Below are 23,380 nucleotides of genomic sequence, written 5' to 3'. Positions count from 1 at the left end.
AGTGCTACCAGGGTATTGCTCTCTTGTTTTTGTTGCAATTGTTGTTGTTTTCTTAACTGAATATAAAACTAAGCTTCAGAAAAGAGAAGGGAGCTGGGAATGTTGGCTCATGCCTGTGGTCCCAGCTACTTGGGAGGCTGAGGTGGGAGAATTACTTGAGCCCAGAAGTTTGAAGCTACAATGAGTTATGATTACACTACTGCACTCTAGCCCGGTCAACAGAGAGAGACCCTGTCTCTTTAAAAATATATAATATATTTAATAAAAGGAAGTGATTTATCCAAGCTTGTTGTTGGCAGATACAGATGTCCCAAGCTCTAATACCCAAATATCTCCCCTCTCTCACTGCCTTAACCTTCTTTCCCCTATTAGGCAAAGTATGTCCTTCCGCCATGATTCAAAGGTCCTCATCTCTGTGTTCTTTCATTGCAAATCTTCCCAAATATTTTTGGCAAAGAGAGGTAATATGGGGAATAAATACAAAACAAAACAAAACCCTACAATTAACTTCATTGCATACAGCGTGGATCACATAATCTCAACCTTGTTCTCTGAGAAAATGGTTCTCTGAAAACATGCTGGTGTTTCTCTTGTGAGGAAGTGTGTCAGTAGCTTTGGAGTCAGACATCCTTGGCTCAAGTCCCTGCTTAGTCACTTATTAACTGTGGGATTTGGGTGAACAGCCTAATTCTCATTCACATTTCCCTCATTTTTGACATAGCAAAATGAGGCAATTTTGACATAATTGCCTCCCCTCCAATTTAGGCATTGTCAATTTTAACTGAGATCATGGGATTAAATGCTTAGTGTAGAGCCTATGGGAAAAGGGTTCCACAAATGGAGCTCTTAAGATTACTGACCCCCATACTAGCTCTGCTGGAGCTCCACGGGGAACACAATTTCTCTGTCATACTCCCCATACAGTACCAGGGTGTTGATTAACATTGCATGCTGAGTGGCCCATCACACTGCTCACTTGCTCCATTTTTGACATTCCTTCTAACGTCTCTTGCTTTGTGTTGTGTTGTCTGGGCAGAGGACAAGATCTGGACGTCGGTGCAGCACAACAATACAGAGCTGACCCGAGTGCGGGGCGCCAACGCTGAGAAGCCCTATGCCATGGCCTTGGACTACGGGGGCAGCATGGAACAGCTGGAGGCCGTGATCGACGGGTCTGAGCACTGTGAGCAGGAGGTGGCCTACCACTGCAGGAGGTCCCGCCTGCTCAACACGCCGGGTAAGGCCTCTGCATGCATGACCACAGTGGGATAGATGGGACCCTCAGACCTGGAGTATTAGGCAAAGGAAAATTTGCTGAGAAGAGGGCTATAGTTACCAGTAGTCACTGTGCACTGGAGAGAAACACATCAGGAGGGGTCTGGTTATGTAGTTATCCTGGCTCTGAAATTCAGGATGGAAGCTAGAGTGAGTTCTGTCACCTCTCAAGGTTTTCTCCTCATCATAAAGAAAATGATTCCAGGCCGGGCGCGGTGGCTCAAGCCTGTAATCCCAGCACTTTGGGAGGCCGAGATGGGCGGATCACGAGGTCAGGAGATCGAGCCCATCCTGGCTAACACGGTGAAACCCCGTCTCTACTAAGAAATACAAAAAAAAATAGCCGGGCGAGGTGGCAGCGCCTGTAGTCCCAGCTACTCGGGAGGCTGAGGCCGGAGAATGGCGTGAACCCGGGAGGCGGAGCTTGCAGTGAGCTGAGATCGGGCCACTGCACTCCAGCCTGGGCGACAGTGCGAGACTCCGTCAAAAAAAAAAAAAAAAAAAAAAGATTCCAACACCCACCCTGCAACAGTTGTGAGAATGAAGAACATCTGAAGAGGAATGGGCCTCAAAGAGGGCATTTGAGCTTGACATAGAAAGTGTGGCCGTGGGAAATGCTAGTTTGGGGAGAGAGAATAGAGCTTGATTAGGCACCAGGATCTCAGCACACCCACCCAATAGGGACAAGTTTTGTCTGGGGTGAAGGGTGCCTGGATGCTTAAGTGGAGCAGCGTTAGGCAGGGAGGCCAGCAAGGCAGGCAGGGCAAGCCTCCCTGATCTAGGATCTTCAGGGAAGACGTCGTTCTACGTAAGCGAATTTTCCAGATAACTGTCACTTACCCTTTTAAGCACCAAAAATCTTTCCAAAGAATTTTTATCTATTTGAAATGAAAATCTTTCTCAAATGGATTACACACTTCCATGCCTTCTTAAACAGAGAATACTGAACATAAAATGTAACCTTTTCTTGATGACGCAGGATCAGCATTGTGAAAATCAATTATTGTACTCTCCTTAGATTCAGCCAGGCTTGCAGGTTTGATTAGATCAGAGGTACCGGTTCGTGTAGCTTTACCCAGCGTCCTCAGAGGGTGCTGCCCTGCTAGAGTCAATGTTTATATTTATGTGTATTTCTCTCTCCATAGCTGTCAAGCCTGCACATGCTACCTCAGCACTGTTCTCAAGGTGCCTGTCTCCAGAAATGCCCTTCCTTCTTTTCATTGTGTTGTTTCTAGTTTTTGAGGGGTTGGGTTTGGCAGAATTGTAGAACAAATGGGAGGGTATGTTCATTCTGACTATGGGACTTCCTTTAGCATATGCACTCTGAGATATCAATTTGGCTACACCATTGCCTTTGCAAATGTGTTCTTTTCCTAACTCAGCTGCCTCACAGTTTCTGGTCTCATTTGAATGGGAGGGCATGGGTTTGGCAGCAAGTCATGTTGGGACTAAGAGCTTGTTCCTGTCATTTACCAATTATATGCCCTTGCGCAAGTTGCTCAATTTCTACAGTTTCAATTTCGCCACCTGAAAAGTTTGCATGAAAATCTTGAACCCATGCAGTTGATCTGAGGATGGAAGAAAAAATTTAGTCTGAACTCCTTGTGCTATGCCTGGTACATAATAGGCATTCAACAAAAACTGGTGCCCTTATTCATAGCTTCCATTGCAGCAGGGAACATCCAAAATGTGTTCCATAATGGGAAACAAGCATAAAGGGAAATTTTATTTCTATTTGAACAATGTAAATAGAATAATTGTAATAATTATGTAGTAACAGAATTGATTAGAAAACTCATACACATAGATAATCTCATCCCCTGAAGATGACTACTTTAACATTCAGATGTGAATCCTTCCAGACATTCTTCCATGTGTATATTCTCAAAGGCACAAGGCAGACAGACCATATGTTTGTGCATGAGGGTCTTCATTAATCCTCTTTTCTCCCTGTGTTCTGGATCAAAAGGAGGGAGATAAAGGAGGATACTGGGTATGTAAGCTCAGTGTCTACTTTCTTCTGGTGAGCTGGCTTGGAGAATGTAGCATGAACCATTTTGTCCTCTTGGCTCCCACCTCCGGATCAGTCACCGCTTGTGGGGCAACAGAGCACTCATTTACCCAGATAGTCCCATAAAGCTGTGACCTAGCTTCACACTTTCACTGCCAGGACAGCAGCCACCTGGTCCCCCATGCATGTGAGCTTACCTTCTGGAAAAGCAGGAATGGGAAAAACAATAAACATTTGTATTCCCATGGATTCAACAGCCGGCGCCCAGGGCATACACCTACAGAAATGTTTTCCTGGTCCTTATTATTACTAAGCTACTCCACTCCCTTCCTAAGGGGAAGCCCAAGGACAGAAGCGGAGGAGGGTAGAGGCCATCTCCTCCTTACCTATCTAAGATTCTGGAAGAATTTTGTGCAAGTTTTTCCTTTATCAGATGAATCCTTGGTCTATGCTGGGAAGATTTCCGACCCTGTGATACTCTTTTACAACCTGTATTTGTCACACATGGGAAATGTACAAATATCTTTCTATATCCATAAATACAACTTCGTATCATCATTTTCATTAACTATAGAATATTTTGTTATATGGATGTACTCCAATGAACAAATCTCCTATTTGGACATGTAGATTGTTTCTACTTTTTTCCCGTTATTACACATAATGCTGAATAACAGTTTTGCACTTAGATCTTTGTGAACATAACTGATTATATCCTCAGGACAAATTCCTTGAGGTGCCATTTGCAGGGCAGCGAGTATGCATATATTTAAGACTCTTGCCGCATTGAATTCTGCAATGCATCAAAGTTGTACCAATTTATACTCCCAACAACACTATGAGTCTGAGTGCCCATTTCCCAGCAATAGCTACCATTATCTTCCTTCATCTTTGGCAATGTGGTAAGTGCAAAGGTGTGGAGTCAAAGATGATTATAAGTAGTTTTGTTGTTAATTTTTAAAACTGTGCAGCCTGATTTCCATAGCCTATTGGCTATTGCTAACTAGTAGCCAGGGCAAGTAGACACTATGAAAAATTATAAATTGTGGCTGCAGGTGCATTTAAATCAATATGAGAATGTGGGGGATGCCTTGTGGCCTTAGATTCTCCTATATACTATGCACAATAGTTAATAAATGGATACAATATAAGAAGGCAAAATGAAAGAAAATAAAGAAATATTTAAATGGTCAATAATGACTGAGATTTCTTATGTTTGAGGATATGTGTGGGGTGAGCTACTGGAATTATCTCTAACCCAGACAACAGATCTGCACCATAAGAGTCATTGTCCCCATCTGATATTTCAGGAAACAGAACCTCAGAGAGAATAAGATGCTTTTTTAATGCCACACACAGAGGGGCAGATCTAACTCTTGCAACCAACATCTCCTGAAGTCAGAGCAAAAATGCTATTTCTGGTACATCACAAAAGCTGCAAAGAGCCAAGAGTTACAAGGAAATGAAGGAGTCAGAAAAAACATGATTTTGTATAAATTTCCTTATTGTGCAGGAAAATGGAAGGAGAGAGAAGCGCACCCAGCACTGTCTCTGTGAAGGCCACAGAGTTGTCAGGGTTGCCTGAGCTGGGCACATTCTTGGGTAGCATCAGGGTTTGCATCATCCTGGCCTAGACACAGCAGCCTCCATGGCTCACACACCCCTTCACAGGAAGGCCTGTGTATCCCTACACAGCATCCCCAGAGCCTCCTTCTGCCTGCTCTCAGCTCCAGCAAGAGCTCTGATTCCATTCATTTAGCGGCAGCAGAGGGAGAAGTAGGAGACAGGCAGGATAAGGTCACGCATGGGTCACCACTGGGCCTTTTTCATTCATTTAGTGACTGAACCATGACACTGTCATTTTATGACAGTCTTCTTGGATATATTTGCCTCAGAACTACAGGTAAGTGCCCACCAATGGAATGCATCCTCCATCTCTCTAGCTGAAGTTTTATACTAGAAACTCTCTCCAATGTCTCACCAGGACATCCGTATCCTAGGGAAAGTGTCTTTGTGATTCTCATGGATCTTTGTCGTTCCCCTCACTCTGCTTGCTGCTTTCTACTCTGATCTTTCTGCAGGGCCAGAGGCCCTGTGCTACAGTGCAGCTTCCAGTACAGAGCCCAAGGTGGGAGAATCACTACAGTCTGCCAGTACTCACAGTACCTCGTCATGGGGGAGGAGGCGGCCACTTATCCCCACAGAAAAAGGCTTCCTTGGTTGAGCCCAGACCTTTTCTCTCTTGTCAGCACCTTCATAGGCATTTTGCCTGAGACTAGAGTCCTGAAGGTGACATGTGATGAGCACACGAAATGAAACAGGAGGACAGAAAAATAAATATCAAAGCCGTAATATGGAAGATTCTTTAATCACATGGCCAATTAGCTTGATAACCCATAACTTTCCCCTGGAAGGAGGACAAGATGGAGAGGGACATAGGCAAGTGACTGCATGGGGAAACTGAGTGCCCAGATCTCTGCTGGGAATGGGCATTGGAAGGCCTGCCTATCCCACAATTCTTTTGCAATAGTCTCTATGGTGCCTTGAAAGTCCCCCACTGGATTCAGTCATTGGGGTGTCAGTATCCAGTGTAGGCATCCTCTTGAACTCAGCACTCCATGTAATGCAAGTCTATTTGTGGAAACCCTTTTCAGTAAAGCCGTGAGCTCTCGCAGGCAGAGGTAAGAAGTCAGTATTGAAACATGTGAAAGCACTGGAAATTCAAGACTCCGTTACTTCAAAATCTAACGGCTGTAGGACAGCCTGGTCTGGAATTTACTTTGTTTTTTCGGAACAGAAAGCATTTGCGGAGCAAATCAGACATGCAAGCAAGATTGCCGTGAGGATTGTGTAAGTTCTTCAGGAGCCCTAAGAATCCAGAGCCCTACAGCACCACAGAACCTCTGTTTACCTACCAGTAATGTGCTGGTTAAAAGTCATTCCTATTAATTCATTCATGCAGCTGAGAGTGGTTTCTACCTGCAGTCAATTGCTTTACCTAGTTATGTTACAATAGAATTTAAAGGGACAGCATGCTATTTCTTTTAAAGTATTTTAAAATTCTGAATTTTTTAATTTTTCTTTAATTACTGATACTTTAGTGAGCATACAGCTAACTGACTATATATACCATACATAATAATCTAGACTGCATAATATGTACTTTGTATGGATACATATATATATAAAATATATATGATGTATATACTATATAGTACATGCTATGTCATATTTGTCCATAATTGTATATACATTCATCGCATACTCTTTATGTGTCCAAGCAGCTCTGTAAGTACACTTGTGCATATTCTGTTTATTTGCAACATTCATCTTCCCATGTGCAGAAAATTAATGATTTTGTTTAGAAATCTGAGTAAGGAATTGTGATGTAGAAAAGTCAAATTACAGGTAGAAAAGTCAAATTACAGGTAGAAAAGAAACAGTACATCCAGGTACTCTGGGGTTCACGAAACTAAAAATGCTGTGTTCTCAATACTTGTACCACCCAATATCAATTAGCAGAATTAACATTTTTCTTTCACACACTAGGCATTTTTGAGTATCTGTTTTGTGCCAGGCACTGGGGAGTGAAAATAAAACACTGAAAAAACAGAGTTCTTGCCTGCATACTTGTAGTAGGGAAGACAGAAACTCCCCCCTACAGGTCCCCCTGTCCCCCCGCCCACAGAATCAGTGCATGATGACAGTGACGCTGAAAGGTCCAGAAGGACAAAGGACTAGAGTGTCAGTGGATGTGGGGAGCTGCATTTCACATGAGGTGGCAGGAAGGTCCTCCTGGTATGCAGGAGCTATCCAGCAGGACCCTGAGTGAAGGGACAGGATGAGGCAGGTGCCTGTTTGGGGCAGAAGATTCCAGGCTGAGGAATAGGCAGAAGGCCATTGTGGCTAGAGGAGGGGCAAGGGTGGGAGGAAAATGATGGAAAGTGGTATCCAGAGGCCAGATTTTACAAAGCCTGGGACTGTGAATTTTATTCTAAGACTAAAGGGAAATCACTGGAAGATTTTAAGCGGAGGATTCTCTTTCTATTTCAAATCCAAAGGGTAATGTCAGTTTATGTGAGTCAGGCTAAACCAGGTATGAATAATTTCGTATGAATAATTTGCTAAGCACATAGACATTTTAGGTCACTCCCTATGGCTGGTGAATTGGAAAAAGCTATGAGCTCCCTGAAGGAAGAAATGTGTCTTATATCACTCTGTAACCCCACATTCTAATTCAGGGCTGTGTGTGGAAGGCTCAGCGACCACCTTGGATCCCCTCTGATTCATGGTGGTGCTTCTGTTCTTTCTCACCCAATTAACTGAGCTGAGATTGCTTTGGCTACTTCACCCACTATGTTCTTTCTGTGGCCACTTTCACCATGCCCACAAAGCTTGGAGGTCCGTGTCAGAGAGCTGCAATCTCGGCACTCTGAGGCACCATCTCTGCTCCCATATTTCTTTCCTTTCTTCTTTCCATCTTTCCTTCATCTCTTTCTTTGTTCCTTCCTTCTTTCCTAACCACCCCCCTGCCTCCACAGACACATACACAAATATGTGGGTAGAACGGATCCCCAATGTCTACGGTTCTTCCACACCAGAATTAAAACCACAAACTTACATCATAACATCTGGAAGACAAAATATCAGGGTCATATTTAACGTTTTTTAAAGTTATTTCTTAAATTATACTCCCTATCTTTTTTTTTTTTTAATTATTATTATACTTTAAGTTCTGGGATACTTGTGCAGAACGTGTAGATTTGTTACATAGGCATACATGTGCCATAGTGGTTTGCTGCACCTATCAACCCGCCATCTAGATTTTAAGTCCAGCATGCATTAGGTATTTGCCCTAATGCTCTCCCTCCCCTTTCCCCTCACCCTCCGACAAGCCCCAGTGTGTGGTTTGCCTCCCTGTGTCCATGCGTTCTCTTTGTTCAGTTCCCGCTTATGAGTGAGAATGTGTGGTGTTTGGTTTTCTGTTCCTGTGTTAGTTTGCTGAGAAGAGTGGTTTCCAGCTTCATCTATGTCCCTGCAAAGGACATGAACTCATTCTTTTTTTTTTTTATGGCTGCATAGTATTCCATGGTGTATATATGCCACATTTTCTTCATCCAGTCTATCATTGATGGACATTTGGGTTGGTCCCAAGTCTTTTCTGTCATAAATAGTGCTGCAGTAAACATACGTGTGCATGTGTCTTTATAGTAGAATGATTTATAATCCTTTGGGATATATACCCAGTAATGGGATTTCTGCAACAAATGATTATGTGTATATATATATATTTTTTTGATAAATATATATATTTACCAAAAAGCTATTTCTACTGTATGTACAACAAGAATATAATAAACCCAGGTGGGCTGGGTGCCATGGCTCCCACCTTTAATCCCAGAGTATTGAGAGGCCGAGGTGGGAGGATGGCTTGAGACTAGGAGTTGGAAATCAGCTTGGGCAACATAGCAAGACCTTGACCCTACAAAAAATATGTTAAAAGTTATCGAGGTGTGGTGGGGCACACTTGTAGTCCTATCTACTCAAGAGGCTGAAGTGGGAGGATTGCTGGAGCCCAGGAGTTCTAGGCTGCAGTGAGCTGTAATTGTGCTACTGCACTGCAGCCTTGACAACAGGTGAGAGCTTAGCTGGAAAGGAAAGGAAAGAAAGAGAGAAGGAAGGAAGGAATGAAGGAAGGAAGGAAGGAAGGAAGGAAGGAGAAAGAAAGGAAAGAAAGAAAAGAAAGAAAGAAAAGAAAGAGAGAGAGAGAAGGAAGGAAGGAAAGAAAAAGAAAGGAAGAAAAAAGAAAAGAAAGAAGGAAAGAAAGAAAGAAAAGGAAGGAAGGAAGGAAAGAGGAGGGGAGGGGTGGGGAGGGGAGGGGAGGGCCCATATCCCATGCTTTTTAGAATGCATACTCTTTAGTGCTACCATGGCTGTTAATGATATTGGATCTCAGCTACCGACCACTTTCTTTCTCTCTGCCCAACCTTTCAAACACATTATTTCATTCAGTCCTCTCCATGGTCTTATGAAGTTTTTATTATCATTCTTAGTTTTTCAATAGAAGGGAAGCTTGGAGAAGTTAAGTGGTTTGTGCAAGTTTTCACAGCTACTAAGCGCTAGAGACTGGTCTCAAATAAATGTCTCTCTGGTTTTAACCTACATCTACATTGCAAAGTAATATACAGAAAAAGAAGGAAGGCCTCACAGAGGGAATGAAAATAATAAAGGCAGAGTTAATGTCTCCAAAGAAAAGGTACATTTCCCTTCCTATTATTAACTGTTACGTAGCAAACTGCCATTAAATTTTGTGGTTTAAAACGATAACATTTATTTTGCTCATGAATTTGCAGTTTGGGCAGGATTTGACAACTCTGCACATCACCTGGGGCATTCTGAAGGCTGTGACTGGGATCATCTGAGGCAGTGGCTAGTGGCTGGCTGGTGGCTGGGACCTCAGTTGGACTCACGGCCTTTCTATGTGGCTGTTTGGTTTTCTCATTGCATGGTGGCTGAGTTTCAGGGACAAACATCTCAAGGGAGTGAGTCAAGTGGACTCTATTGCATTCAGTTACCCAGCTCTGAAAGTCATACATTACTTCTGCTGCTTTCTAATTATTAGAAGACAGTCATGGAGGCCAGGCACAGTGACTCACACCTATAATCCCGGCACTTTGGGAGGCCAAGGCAGGAGGACCACTTGAGGTCAGGAGTTCGAGACCAGCCTGGCCAACACGGCAAAATCCCATCTTTACAAAAAATACAAAAGTTAGCCAGGTGTGGTGTCGCATGCCTGTAATCCCAGCTACTTGGGAGGCTCAGGCACAAACATTGCTTGAACCCAGGAGGTAGAGGTTGCAATGAGCCAAGATAGAGCCCCTGCCCTCCAGCCTGGGTGACAGAGTGAGACACTCTCTCTCAAAAGAAAAGTGAGATAGTCACTAAGACTGACCCACATTTCCTCTAGCCTTGGAGACAGAGTGAGACTTTATAGCCAAAAAAAAAAAAAAACAAGTTACGGCGACTAGCACACATTCCAGGGGAGGGAAATCTGCTTCTATCTTCTAATGGAACTGGAACTGAAACAGACATGTTTTAAATGACAATGTGATCTTCAAAATTTTGCATGAATTGTCAACTAGCCTGAGAAATGCAGTGAATACAGGGCAGAGTCGAGAGTCAAACCCAGGTCTTTCTAACTCAGTCTACGCCCTTAGACTCTGGTGTCTAAGTCAGTTATAATTCCTGTTGGAAATGAGTTTGGCCCTCCATTTTTTCCTGGGAGAGACTTTTGTTACCCTTTGAGTGATACAGCTAAAATGTGTTTTTAAGCATTTTCCACAGCTCTCAAAAAATACAGAGATCATCACATGAATCAGGCCACTACAATTTACAGTGCATGAAAACCAAAGCCACCTTTCCTAATGTCCTAGTAACTTCCTCTTGGTATTTCACTGAGGACAGGAAGTCAAAATGACAAGTGGGTGGGTTTTACCAATAAGGTGGATACCTTCATCAAGCTAAAGATGTGGGTGTGAAATCTGAGGAAAAATAAAAACTATCCTATGTAAAGTCAAGAGATGGTATGTACCCGACCACAATTGAATTGCTGTTCACACCATGAATTATTTAAATAATCAGAGTTGATTGCCCACGAATCAACACTGGGACCCTACATAAAATAAAACATGCATTTTTCCCATCACTTTATGAAAGCCCATGTCCACTTCCTTTATCTCAAGGGTAAAGGAATGCATGTATAGGAAGAAGAGTACAATGTTCTAATCTTAAGACACGGTACAGCGGCAGCAGAATGCAAAGAACATGGATTTTGGAATCGTGAAGTTGGGTCTTCAACGTTTTCTCTTCCTTTATTAGTTATGAGTCCTTGAGTAAGTTACATGGGCCTTCTGAGCCTCAGTGTTCTTATTTGTGACATTTAATGAGACAGATGCCATGTCTGGCACAGAGTAGGCCATCTGGACACGGCTGTTATTTTAGCCAGTATTTTGTCACATTATCCAGTGGGCAAGAAGAACATTAGCTCCCTTAGGCACTGATAGAGGGTCTCCCAGTCTCATGGCGTAGCCATTCAAAGAGTTCGGTTGTGGAGCTTGCCTCTTCAGAGCTTGTGGGCACACCTACTTTCTAAATTTGGCTTTACTTATTTGTAACTATGGCATTTACCTACTCCTGGTAGTGCTGTTGAGAGTGTAGAGTTAGGTCTATGTTCTCCTCCCCATTTCTGCCAAATCCCCAAATCCACTCATCTGCTTATCTTTCTCATTTCAGTAAATGCTACCCTCATCTACTGAGTTTTATTTAAGACCAAACCTAGGATTCCTTCCTCTTCACCAAGTATATTCGCCAGTCCCTTCTCTCAACTTCCACGTCTACCACCTCCGTTCACACTCTCATCATCTCCTTGTTATACTAGACAAGCGCAGTAGATTCCTGCTATCTGTCTTCCACCATCCCATGCCCCATCTCCCTACAGCGGATATCCCAGCCTGCAGCCAGAGTGATCATCTTTTCAGAATTAGATTATATAACCATGGCTCCAAACCTTTCCCTCTGGCCTGGAAGCAAAACCCAGACTCCTAACTGTAGTCTGCAGAGCTCTACCAGCCACAGGCCCCTGCCAGCCCCTGTTCTCCCACTAACACAGTGAACTTGGCCCCACTTTGCTTTTCACTGCTTCTTGCCCAGCTTGCCCCACCTCTCAGGCCTGATACTGACTGTTTTCTCCACCCACGAGCCTTGTTCCTCTCTCCATGCTTAGCTCTCTCCAATTTTACATACAACTGAAGTATTCACTCCATTACTGTTAACTGCTTCATCCTTCTTGAATAGTCTGCATTGAAGTTATTTCTATCGGATACCTTCTTCCTGTTTAGTTGTTCACTATCTGCCTCTGTCAATAGAATGTGAGCTTCTTGTAAGAGGGGTCTTCTTTGTCTCATTCTATATTCCCAAAATGCTTAGAATAGTACCTGGCACTGAGGGACAATTGAGTGAATGTTGTTGAATGAAAAAAAGGTCTCTTCTCAGTCGTAAGTGTCACCAGTAGTCATATAATGTCAAAGGACGGATGACAACACACGTGCGCTTGGCCAAGCGTGTCGCACAGACCCTGGTGGGAGGAGAGCAACTTCACAGAGCGAGGGACTAGGCTTGCGGGGAGCTGCCCTCTGACTCCCAGCTTTGCCATTGATTCTCTGTAACCTTGGGATGTTACTGATGTTTTATGGGCCACAAGTTTCTCCTCTTGAATACTAGAGGCTTATATTTGATGTTCTCCTAGTGTCCTTTCCACTCTGGAAATATAGGCACTCCAAGTCTCTATATTCACCACACAAAGTGAGTTAAAACACATGTCAGAGTTTATTATTTTTTGGTTGCAGTAAGGAACTTGTCAGGGTTGGTAAAACAAACAAACCAAAAAAAAAAAAAGTCTTTTGTCAGCCTTTCAAGCCTATGAAATGTGCTAATATATTTATGTAGTAGGTGATACTTTTTGACACCTTCATACACCTAATCTCCTCAGAACATACTTTTCTTACCTTGTCATAGATTGTACAGAGAAGGTATGAAACTTCCCTAGGGTCATACTTAACAAGTCAAGAATAGCAAGAAAACCAATTTCTTACTGTAGCATATGTATGCGTGTATTACCGTAGAATATGTATACATGTATTTTCTTTATAAACATATTTGGTGGCTTATGGGATAGATGTAGAAATGAAATTATACCAGCTACACAGATGAGGTTAATGGGTCCGCATAGGTGTTATGCTATAATGGCATTTCTGAGCTTGCTTTTCAGGAGCCATGGCTAGATACTGGATTTTCTTCACACCTGAGTCCTCACTGGAACCTTTCCAAAGAGAAGGCCACAGAGTTCTGGTGATAAGCTCACTTCCATGTTGCATCACTTGCTTTGGTTCAAGCACTTGCTCCACTCCTACCGCCATGTGACCTTAGATTAGGTACTTACCATCTCTAAGCCTCAGTTTCCTCATCTCTAAGAATGAAGATGAGAAAAATAACATGAATGATATCCACATCATTGGAAGAATAAAAAGTGTTTGAAAATTGCACTCTTTATAACTTTTCAGTTTACCTAAGTTGTTTTGAAATTACAGGGGTGCCTTTCTGAACATAATTTTCATTGTCTTACTATTTGCTGAGAAGAGGGAGTGAGTACATGATGGCATTTTTCTGTGTGTGTGTGTGTTTATGTGTGTGTGTCAGATCAGATGAGAAATACCAAGCATGCTTTCTATATGGTAGCGGTGATTTCACAGAGAAGATATGAAGCTTCCTAAGACTGGCAAATCATAATCTTGGAATGAGACAGTGGAAATGTTTTCGCCTCTGAACAAAAAAATAAAAGAATAGACACAACAGAATTCCTCCACTCTGCCACTTATTTGTGGAGTGGCCATCATCAGGGAAGGTAATCTGAATCTGCATCTCATTTTCTTCTCTGCAAAATAGCTAACATGTTGACCTAACAGTATGCATGCGTAGTGCGGGGCTGGACATAGTGGCTATTATTCTTTAAGGAGCCTATCCCCCTGCAGGCAGAGCTAGAGACTGTATGTACCTGTGAGCAAGGTATACAGTGTTCTGAAAAGGAGAAACTACTTCTAGTTAGGTGAACACCTTTTCCAGAGGTTTCCTATGGAAAAGCACCTCTTCTTTGTGGACACGACATGGGTAGGAGTCATTCTGAGTTGAGGGAAGTGATGGGGAAAGGCATGAAGGGAAGATTGACCCTCAGAGAATGGGGGAGACATTGTAGAAATAAAACAGTTAAAAGTTCTTGCTGCTTATTTCAGATAAAGAGTCACAGAGGATGGAAAGAAAAAAAGACAGGAGGAAGGAAGGAAGGAAGGAAGGAAGGAAGGAAGGAAGGAAGGAAGGGAAGAAGGAAGGAAGGAAAGAAGGAAGGAAGGAAGGAAGGAAGGAAGGAAGGAAGGAAGGAATAAAGGAAGGAAGATGGAGATCTTCCTGTGTTTCAGATACTTCCCAGTATGCTTCTATAGATTAACTCATCTACTTTCACTGAATGAAGACATTTGAACTGGAGAGGGATATAAGAGGAAGGTTAACCATGTGGATGGAGGCAGAGAGAACCCACTGTGTCTGGAGGAGACTAGGTAGGCATCTATCTTGGTGGTCTGGGGAAGAATTAAAAAGCATGGAGGTGATGGGTCATAGGAATAGAAAGATAAATAAAGACACTAACACTTAAATGAAAGCACTGGTACAGCCTAGTGAGTTATTGGTTTCAGTGAACCACGTAGAGTCTAAAACAGTACTGAACAATGAAAATATAGCACAAGCCACCTGGGCAATTTGAAATTTTCTAATAGCCACACATTAAAGATAAAAAGAAATAGGTGAATTTAATTTTAATAATATGTCGTTTTTATGCCAAGAGATCCAAAGTGATATCATTGTAACATGTAATTAGTAAAAAAAATATTAATACACTCTTTTACATTATTTTTTATACCAAATCTTCAAAATTTGGTGCATATTTTGCATTTACAGCACATTTTAATTCACAGCATTTTACTGTACTGAATACTGTAGGCAACTATAATACAATGGTAAATATTTTTGTATCTAAACATACCTAAATATGAAAAAAGAATGGTAAAAATACAAGATAAGAGATAAAAATGAGCTGGGCACGGTGGCTCACACCTGTAATCCCAGCTACTCAGGAGGCTGAGGCACAAGAATCACTTGAATTCGGGAGGTGGAGGTTGCAGTGAGCCGAGATTATGCCACTGCACTGCAGTCTGGGCAACAGAGTGAGACTTGGTCTCAAAATTAATAATAATAATAATAATAGTAATACATTAAAAAGTACACTGTATAGGGCACTTACCATGAACAGAGTTTTCAGGACTGAATGTTGCTTTGGGCGAGGCGGAGAGGGAATGGTGTGTGAATTTAAGGTCTAGGAAATTACAAGGTGCCACTGTACACTTTATAAACACTGCACACTTAGGCTCCACTACATTTGGAAACTTATTTTTTCTTCAATAACAAATGAACATTAATTTACTGTAACTTTTTAACTTTGTAAACATTTGCATTTTTAACCTTTTTACTCTTTTATAGTAACACAACTGAAAGCACAAACACATTGCACACCTGTACAAAAATATTTTCTCTCTTTTCATTCTGTAAGCTTTTTTCTATTTTTTAATGTTTTAATTTTATTTTTACTTTTAAACTTTTCTTTGGTTAAAAATAAAGACAAATACACATACTAGCCTAGGCCTGCACAGAATCAGGATTATCATCATCACTGTCTTTTGTCTCCACATCTTGTCGCACTAGAAGGTCTTCAGAGGCAATAACATGCATGAAACTGTTGTCTTTTATTGTAACAATGCCTTCTTCTGGAATTCCCCCTGAAGGGCCTGCCTGAGGCTGTTTCACATTTTTTTAAATAAGTAGAAACAGTAAACTCTAAAATACTGATAAAAATTGTATAATAAATGCATAAACCAAGAACATAGTCCACTTATTATTATGATAAAGTATTAGGTACTGTACATAATTAAAAGTGCCGTACTTTCATAGAACTGGCAATGAAGTAGGTTTGTTTTCACCGGTATGTACACATGAGTAATTCATTGCACAATAACTTGAAAAAGACTACTACATCGCTGGGCAATACAAATTTTTCAGCTCCATTATAATATTTTAAAAATATATATATTATACTTTAAAGTTCTGGGATACATGTACAGAACATGTATACATAGGTATACACATGCCATGGTGGCTTGCTGCATCCATCAATCCATCATCTACATTAGGTATTTCTCCTAATGCTATCCCTCCCCTTGTCCCACACCCCCTGACAGGCCTTGGTGTGTGATGTTCCCCTCCCTGTGTCCATGGTTCTCACTGTTCAACTCCCACTTATGAGTGAGAACATGCACTATTTTGCTGAGAATGATGGTTTCCAGTTTCATCCATGTCTCTGCAAAGGACATAAACTCATCCTTTTTTATGGCTGCATAGTATTCTAAGGTGTATATGTGCCACATTTTCTTTATCCAGTCTCTTACTGATGTGCATTTGGGTTGGTTCCAAGTCTTTGCTATTGTGAACAGTGCTGTGATAAACATACGCGTGCATGTGTCTTTATAGTAGAATGATTTATAATCCTTCGGGTATATAGACAGTAACAGGGTTGTTGGGTCAAATGATATTTCTGGTTCTAGATCCTTGAGGAATCAGCTCCATTATAATCTTATGGGGCCACCCTTGTACATGAGATCTGTTGTTGACCAGAATGCCATTCTGCAGCACATGACTGTATATATGTTTTTATATAAATGTGTGTGTATTATAACTGCTGTTAAAGATGATCTTGTTAGTCCAGTTATATAAATAAGAAAATGGAGACTTAGAGGTGAAGTAAATTGCCCCAGGTCTTACACAAAGGATGGGATTCTAGGTAGATCTAACCTCAAAGCCCATGCTTCTAAAAGTCACAGACACATGTCAAGAGAGAATGAAGGTAAAGCAGGATTAGGAGACCCTGAGTGCAGATACTTTGGCTCTATGTGATGGTTCTGCCAAATGAGGAGGGAGATGTTTGCCAAATAGAACATACTATACGTAGTTGATTACAAATGTCATATGTATTCACATGTCAAATAAACTTTTACCTATATATTATTGCATATGATATACATATATGTATGTATATATGCACTTTACATGCTTTTTCTGGTTCCTAAATAATCTTTATGTAGGAAACACTTAAAATATGGAAATAGAAAAAGGAAAGCTGCTAACATTAGCCCAGCTTTTGAGTCTAACAGCTGCAATGGGCCAGGCTTTGTGGTATTTTCAGTTCCTAGTACACACAAATTACAAAACCATCTGAGTTAATCCTTAGAATCCCGTGAGGTGTAGGTTATTACCAAGGAACAAACGCAAGTTCAAGAGGTTAAGTAAAGTAAGAATCATGTGACCCTATCTGTATCTGTAGGATTACACTCGAATCTAGTAAAACCTGTTACAGTTGAATCCCACTGCATGGAAAGACAAAAACAATCCTTGCTTAAATCAGCCATGTTGCTAGCTGCCCAGACACCAGTTAGACATTCGCCTGAACTGAGACAAGCCTAGGCTGGATTTTAACTAGTAAACCAGTATTATATAGACACCGTCTGAAGCCACTCAAAAGATATCTGGGTAATCATTCCATAAGATGCCCCCCAAAAATAAAAAGCTAAATCTTTCTGCGAATGCATCACTGACAAGGAAAAGGAACCAGGTAAGAAGAAAATCAGAAACAAAGTTGTCGACGCTGTAACAATTTTTCTGTATATTTAGAAGAATTTTTTCATTAGAATTTAGAAAGGATAAAAGGTTAGGATATTGGAGTATTTGCAGAATCCACCTTGGGAGCATTGAGGTTGCGGCGTAGGGAGAAAGAGAGGGAGGAAAGGAAGGAAAATCCTTTGGGGAATTGGCTCTGGGTTAGAAACCTGTACTCTGCTTCATTTTTTATCTTGAGTAAATGAAGACAGATTCTCAACGTGGAGACATGATCTTAGGCACATAACCTTGTGATCTTCCCAAGGGCCATACAGTATGATGATGAAAAACAAGAGTCCATGATAATGACCCACAGCTATCTGAAATGGCAACATTCCACAATGAATTCCTCCCTTCTTAAAGGAAGACAGGGATATGGTGGCAATGGGAGCTCAGAGTTGGCAATGGGAGCTCAGAGTTGGCAATTTCTTGGCAGCTAAGAAGCTCAACAGGGATGAACACTTTGGGGCTAAAATTGAAATACAAATTCATCTTTCAAGTGAAACTTTTCTAACTCTCTGAGTTTTCAAAAGCAGTAACTGGGTCATATTTATTTCTGAATACCTCTAGAGCCATTTTAGTGACTGGCACAAAGTAGGTGCCTCTCCCATATTTTCTTGGATATGAAAATCCTGTGAGAATATGATCCAAAAAAGCACTTTGAAGACAGTAATTGGAATTCTTATATGAGACACAAATAGGTGACGGGGCATGGTGGCTCACACATTTAATCTCAGAACTTTGGGAGACTGAGGTGGGAGGATTGCTTGAGCCCAGGTGGTCAAGGCTCCAGTGAGCTATGATTGTGCCACTGCACTCCAGCCTGGGTGACAGAGTGAGACCCTATCTCCAAAACAGAAAACAAACAAACAAACAAACAAAAACAAAAAACAAAAAAAGGAAAAGAAAAAGCTTAAGTGTGGTGCAATCACAACAAGGTAAAAAGAAACAAAACTCCAAAATAGAACATCTTAATGGCTTAAAACAACATGCTTTCATTTCTCAAGTAGGCCAGATATGTTTCATGAATTGGCTTGGGGCTCCGTGTTAAGTCTTCTCCTCCCAGCACCCGGAGTGATAGAGTAGCACCTCTCTCTTATACACATCTAGATGTGTATAAGAGACAGGAGATGGGGTTTCACCACGTTGGCCATGCTGGTCTCGAACTCCTGACCTCAGGTGATCCACCCGCCTCAAGCCTCCCAAAGTGCTGGGATGACAGGCGTGAGCCACTGCACCTGGTCAGGAAGTTTAATCCTACCGTGTGCTCAGAAGGTGAAGACACAGAAGTAATTGGTGCATCACCCTAATGTCTATCAGCCAGTGAGATCACAACAAACAAACCAACACACAAAAAACAAAAACAGGAAAAAAAAGAAAAAAAAGAAAAATATCATATCCAAAAAGAGAATTAAAACCAAAGGGTATATTTGCAATATTGTCTCTCCCTTTTTATCTACTATAAAGTGAATCATTCCTTAATGTGTGGCACACCAAAGAAAAATCCATCAGACCTCTAAAGTACTATGAACTATTTCTAAACCTGTAACTCTATTTATAGATCCTCATGTAATCATGAATATGAATATCCTGAATTTTAGTTTCAGCTAACATCAAATATTTGGTTCATGTCAAAATTAGCTTTACTATTTAGTTAATATTATAGTTTCAGTGTTAGTTCATGCTAATGTCAACATCAACTGACGAGCAAATATTTGCAAAGTATTATTTTATTCCCTTTTTTAGGAAAAGCAAAGCAAATTTTCCAAATTAACTTTGTGATTAGTCGCAAAGCCCTCACATACATGTGGATAAAACTGGCTCCATATACATGTTGGTTGTGTAGCTAAAAAATATTATACATATTTATTGATACAGCATCCCATTTAATGCTGCTTTTATGAATCTGTGGCCTCTGAAATAGTTTGCATACGTGTGTTTTTGTGTACATGTATTTTTAATGGAAAAAACAAACTGTAAAATACTTTAAAGAGGTTTATTCTGAGCTGATATGAGTGACCGTGGCCAGGGTAAAATATAACCCAAAGAAACCCCAAGTAAGTAGTTCTGAAGTGGTTGGGTTACAGTTTGATTTTATACATTTTAGGGAGACAGGAGTTACAGGCCAACATGCAAGTCAATCCATGGGAAGTATACATTGATTTGGCCCAGAAAGTTGGGACATCTTGAGTCAGGGGCTTAGAGGTTATAGGTGGATTAAGAGATTCTTTAATTTGCAATGGGTTAGAGGAGGAAAGCTTTGTCTAAACATTTGGAGTCAGCAGAAAGAAATATTTAAGGTAAGGAGGTCTGTTAACCAATACACTGGGTGAGAGTGACTTGTAGAGGTGGGTGACTTAACCCTTGTCTGGCATGGGCTCAGGTCTTATTTATTATTTAGTATCTTCTTGTCACAAAGAATTTGTTTTGTTAGTCTTTGTAATATTAATGCTGGTCAGTTGTGCCTAAACTCCAACAGAGAGGTGTCATCACAAGGCGTGTCTGACCTCCCTTCCCGTCATGGCCGGGAATTCAGTTTTTCAGATTTCTCTAGAGTCCCTTTGGCCAAGGGGCGAGGGGTCTGTTCAGAGTTGAGGGGATCTTAGGGTTTTATTTTTTTTTATGGCATAAAATGGTACACTGCTATGCACTGTTGACATATTTTTCCTCATCCCCTGAATGCTGTCCTACTCTCTGGCAGCTGGCCAGTGAGGGCCGTTGCCTCACTCTGCAAGTGCTCACGGTGGTGAGTGTTCTTTCGAACCATCCTTTAGGGAGCACATCCCAGCAGCTTGCGTTTCTTTCCCACACTGACCTCTTCTGCTGCCGCATATTTTGTGCTTGAAATTGCTGTTTGGATTCCTCAAGACTTTCAAAGATGTTCAGGATGGTGCATGAACTACAGCAAAGAGCTAAAGGGAGGCTATTACTCTGGATGTTACATACACATTTTATGATAGCTTGATGTGCTTTATGAAAAACGATGGGGAAAACATTTGCAGTGATTGGGCAGTTAGAGATGGATAGAAGTCCATTGATATTATGAAGGACTTTAAACATCTTGGTAGCTGGGGAAGATTAACCAAGGAATGAACTAGAAGAACAGATTGCCCCAGGACAGTTTATGACTGCATGCAATTTGAATGCATCTCTATAGGGTCTGCTAAGACCATTATAGTCCTGATTGATTAGCACCAGAAAAGCATTTCTACTTCCTGCTAAATGGAGGATGGCTGCTCTGTATAGTCTCAGAAGATTGTTTAATCTACACGTGTGTACTCCCGGTGCCACAGAATTCTACGTCCTTGATTTGACAACTCAGGTCTGTGCTGTCTTCCTGATACTATGCTTTTCACAGCCTGAATATGAGAGTATCTTTGTCACTGAGCAACAGTGTTCACGTATGTAAACCTGCTCATTGCATCTGCTGCTTGCCATTTTGGTCAAGGTAAATATAATGGCTCTTCCAGTCATTCGTCAGTACCATTGGGTTTTGGTGGGTGTGCTCTTCCCTGCCTCAGGGCAATGCTAATTTCATTTCTCATCCTCCACCATGCCTGAATACACAGTTTACCTAAAGGTTAAGAATTATGAGTCTAATTAAGAGGATGGAGCAATTCTACTACATTAACATTAATAGTGCATGGAAAGCACTCCCCGTGGCTTCATTTTTTAAGCAGTAGCCATTTCCATGTCTATTCTCTCTCCCTTATTTCTTCTTCCTGCATCACTTAATGAAAATGTAATGGTAGCAATGGCACCTATGTTGATGAAAGAGAAAAAGTGATCATTGTTCCTTCTTGTCTCTTTCTAATTTTTCCTGTAAGGGAAGCTAAGAGCGGCATCCTTGAGACAGGTTTGCTTTACTGATCAAAGGCAGTCCTTGGGAGAAATGACCCAGAGGATGAGGAATTGTCAAGAAAGCTCTGCGGCAGACAAATATGATGGAACTAGTTCATCAAATGGTAAAATGTGAACTTCCCTTTCATCCTGGAATTGAAAGGTCATTACAGGAGAGAGTGAATGTTATGGAGGTTAAATATGAGTGACTGCTGGTGATGTATCAGGGAATTCCCTGGCCTTGTAAGGCTGTGTGATATCAGGCTCTCTTGGCCTGTTTCAATTTATACACAACCATGAGGGCCTCAGACCCATCCATTAAAGTGTGCTGTAGTCATACATTTAGGTAGGAAAATTATTTGGCATCAGGGGCTTCCACAGTGAGCAGGCCAAGAGATTCCACTAGGTTATGGATTTCCCTCTCCCTGAGGGAGGCATAAATGGCAGAGTAGCTGAGAGATCTTAAACAGTTAACGGGAAGGTTTGGGACCAGCTGTTTAGCATGACAAGCATTCCAGAGGCATTGAGGGGCAAGGAGCAAATTGAGCCTGTGTTGAATCATTACTGGAAAGAAAGAAATTGCCCTGGAAACTGTGTATCAGGGGGAGAGGCCTTCATAATTACTTTATCTACCCGGACTTGCCAAGCTCCATCCTATCTTCGCTCTTGTTTCCCTCCACAGGCCCTCCCTGCTACTCTGTGCTTGAGCGCAGGAATTCTTAACGTATGAAACACAGGAAAGGTTTATGCGGTGCATGGATGGGATTTTTTAAAACATTTTTTTCTATTTTAATGTGTTATAAAAATATATACCATCAGCACTTAAAATTTATAATTTCAAATCTCTTGTTACCAAGAGCATAGTGTAAGTTAAAAAGAAGTTAGTAATTCATGTCAATTAACTTAAAGAGATTTGAAGCAAGTGGTCGTTTGGGTAGAAATGGCAACAAACTTGAAGATGCTTCTGGAATGAGAGAAGGAACGAGGGAAGGTTAGGAAGTGCTAGGACACTTTTCCTTCCTTAAGCACATCCTTTAAGCCTTACTCACTTGCTCCTCTTCCCACTTCCAGAGGTGCCTTCTTCCTGCAGTCCTGCTGGTAACATTAATTTTGCTTTCCCAGCTCTGCCTCCTCTGTGAAGCCCACCCTGATTTATTCAGAATAATTCAGCATGTGTTCTTTCTGCTCCCTTTTTACATAGTTCATATTTTCATCGAATTATTCACTCACTTTCATTTCAGTCAGTTGCACACCTGGAGATGTTATGCAAATGGTATTCATTTTTATATCCTCAGGGAAAGGACCTGCATTTGGGTGATATTAAATGATTAGTTTTGAGCACACAAGTTATTCATATCCTTTCTTATCAAAGTCTTCAACAAGCTCTACAGCTGCCAAATCCCATGGCAATACTAGAACATTTCTTGATTTAGTGGCATTTGACACAGTTGACCATGTCCTATTTTGAAACACTTGCTTTGCCTAACTTCTAGAATGTGATGCCCTCCAGTGTAGTCTTGCCTCTGATTGTACTGCTGCTGCGTTTATTGTTGGCTCCGTTAAACAAGAAGGAGGTCTTAGGGCTCAGCCCAGGGCTCTCTTCTTCATCTATGCATTCTTCTTGGATTGCCATTCAGTCACATGCTGGAGAATATCAAATTTAGATCTCCAGCCAAGATTCCTTTTCTGAATACAAGATACATATATCCACCTGCCTACTGGTCTTATGATGTCCCAAAATAATTTCCTGATCTTCTTCCTCCAAATCTGTTCTTCCAGCATTCTTTCCCAATCTTTGCAAATAGCAACTCATTCTTCCGGGCACTCAGACCAAAAAACTTGGGAGTTATCCTTGGTTCCTCTCTTTTTCCCATACTTTCTCATAAT

The 23,380-nt window shown here is 41.4% G+C and overlaps 1 protein-coding gene across 1 annotated transcript in view; it reads left to right on the top strand.

The window, feature by feature from the left end:
• The window catches only part of CNTNAP5 (contactin associated protein-like 5), a 951,880-nt gene that overhangs the window by 656,249 nt on the left and 272,251 nt on the right, over positions 1-23,380 (top strand). The window contains exon 13 of the mRNA XM_011983413.1: positions 1,037-1,237. Within this exon, the coding sequence (XP_011838803.1) occupies positions 1,037-1,237 (201 nt within the window). The remainder of the gene's footprint in view (positions 1-1,036; positions 1,238-23,380) is intronic.

Source organism: Mandrillus leucophaeus, unplaced genomic scaffold, assembly GCF_000951045.1.
Source record: "Mandrillus leucophaeus isolate KB7577 unplaced genomic scaffold, Mleu.le_1.0 Scaffold25, whole genome shotgun sequence".
NCBI classification, from domain to species: domain Eukaryota; kingdom Metazoa; phylum Chordata; class Mammalia; order Primates; family Cercopithecidae; genus Mandrillus; species Mandrillus leucophaeus.
This window is presented reverse-complemented; position numbering and strand designations above follow the sequence as displayed.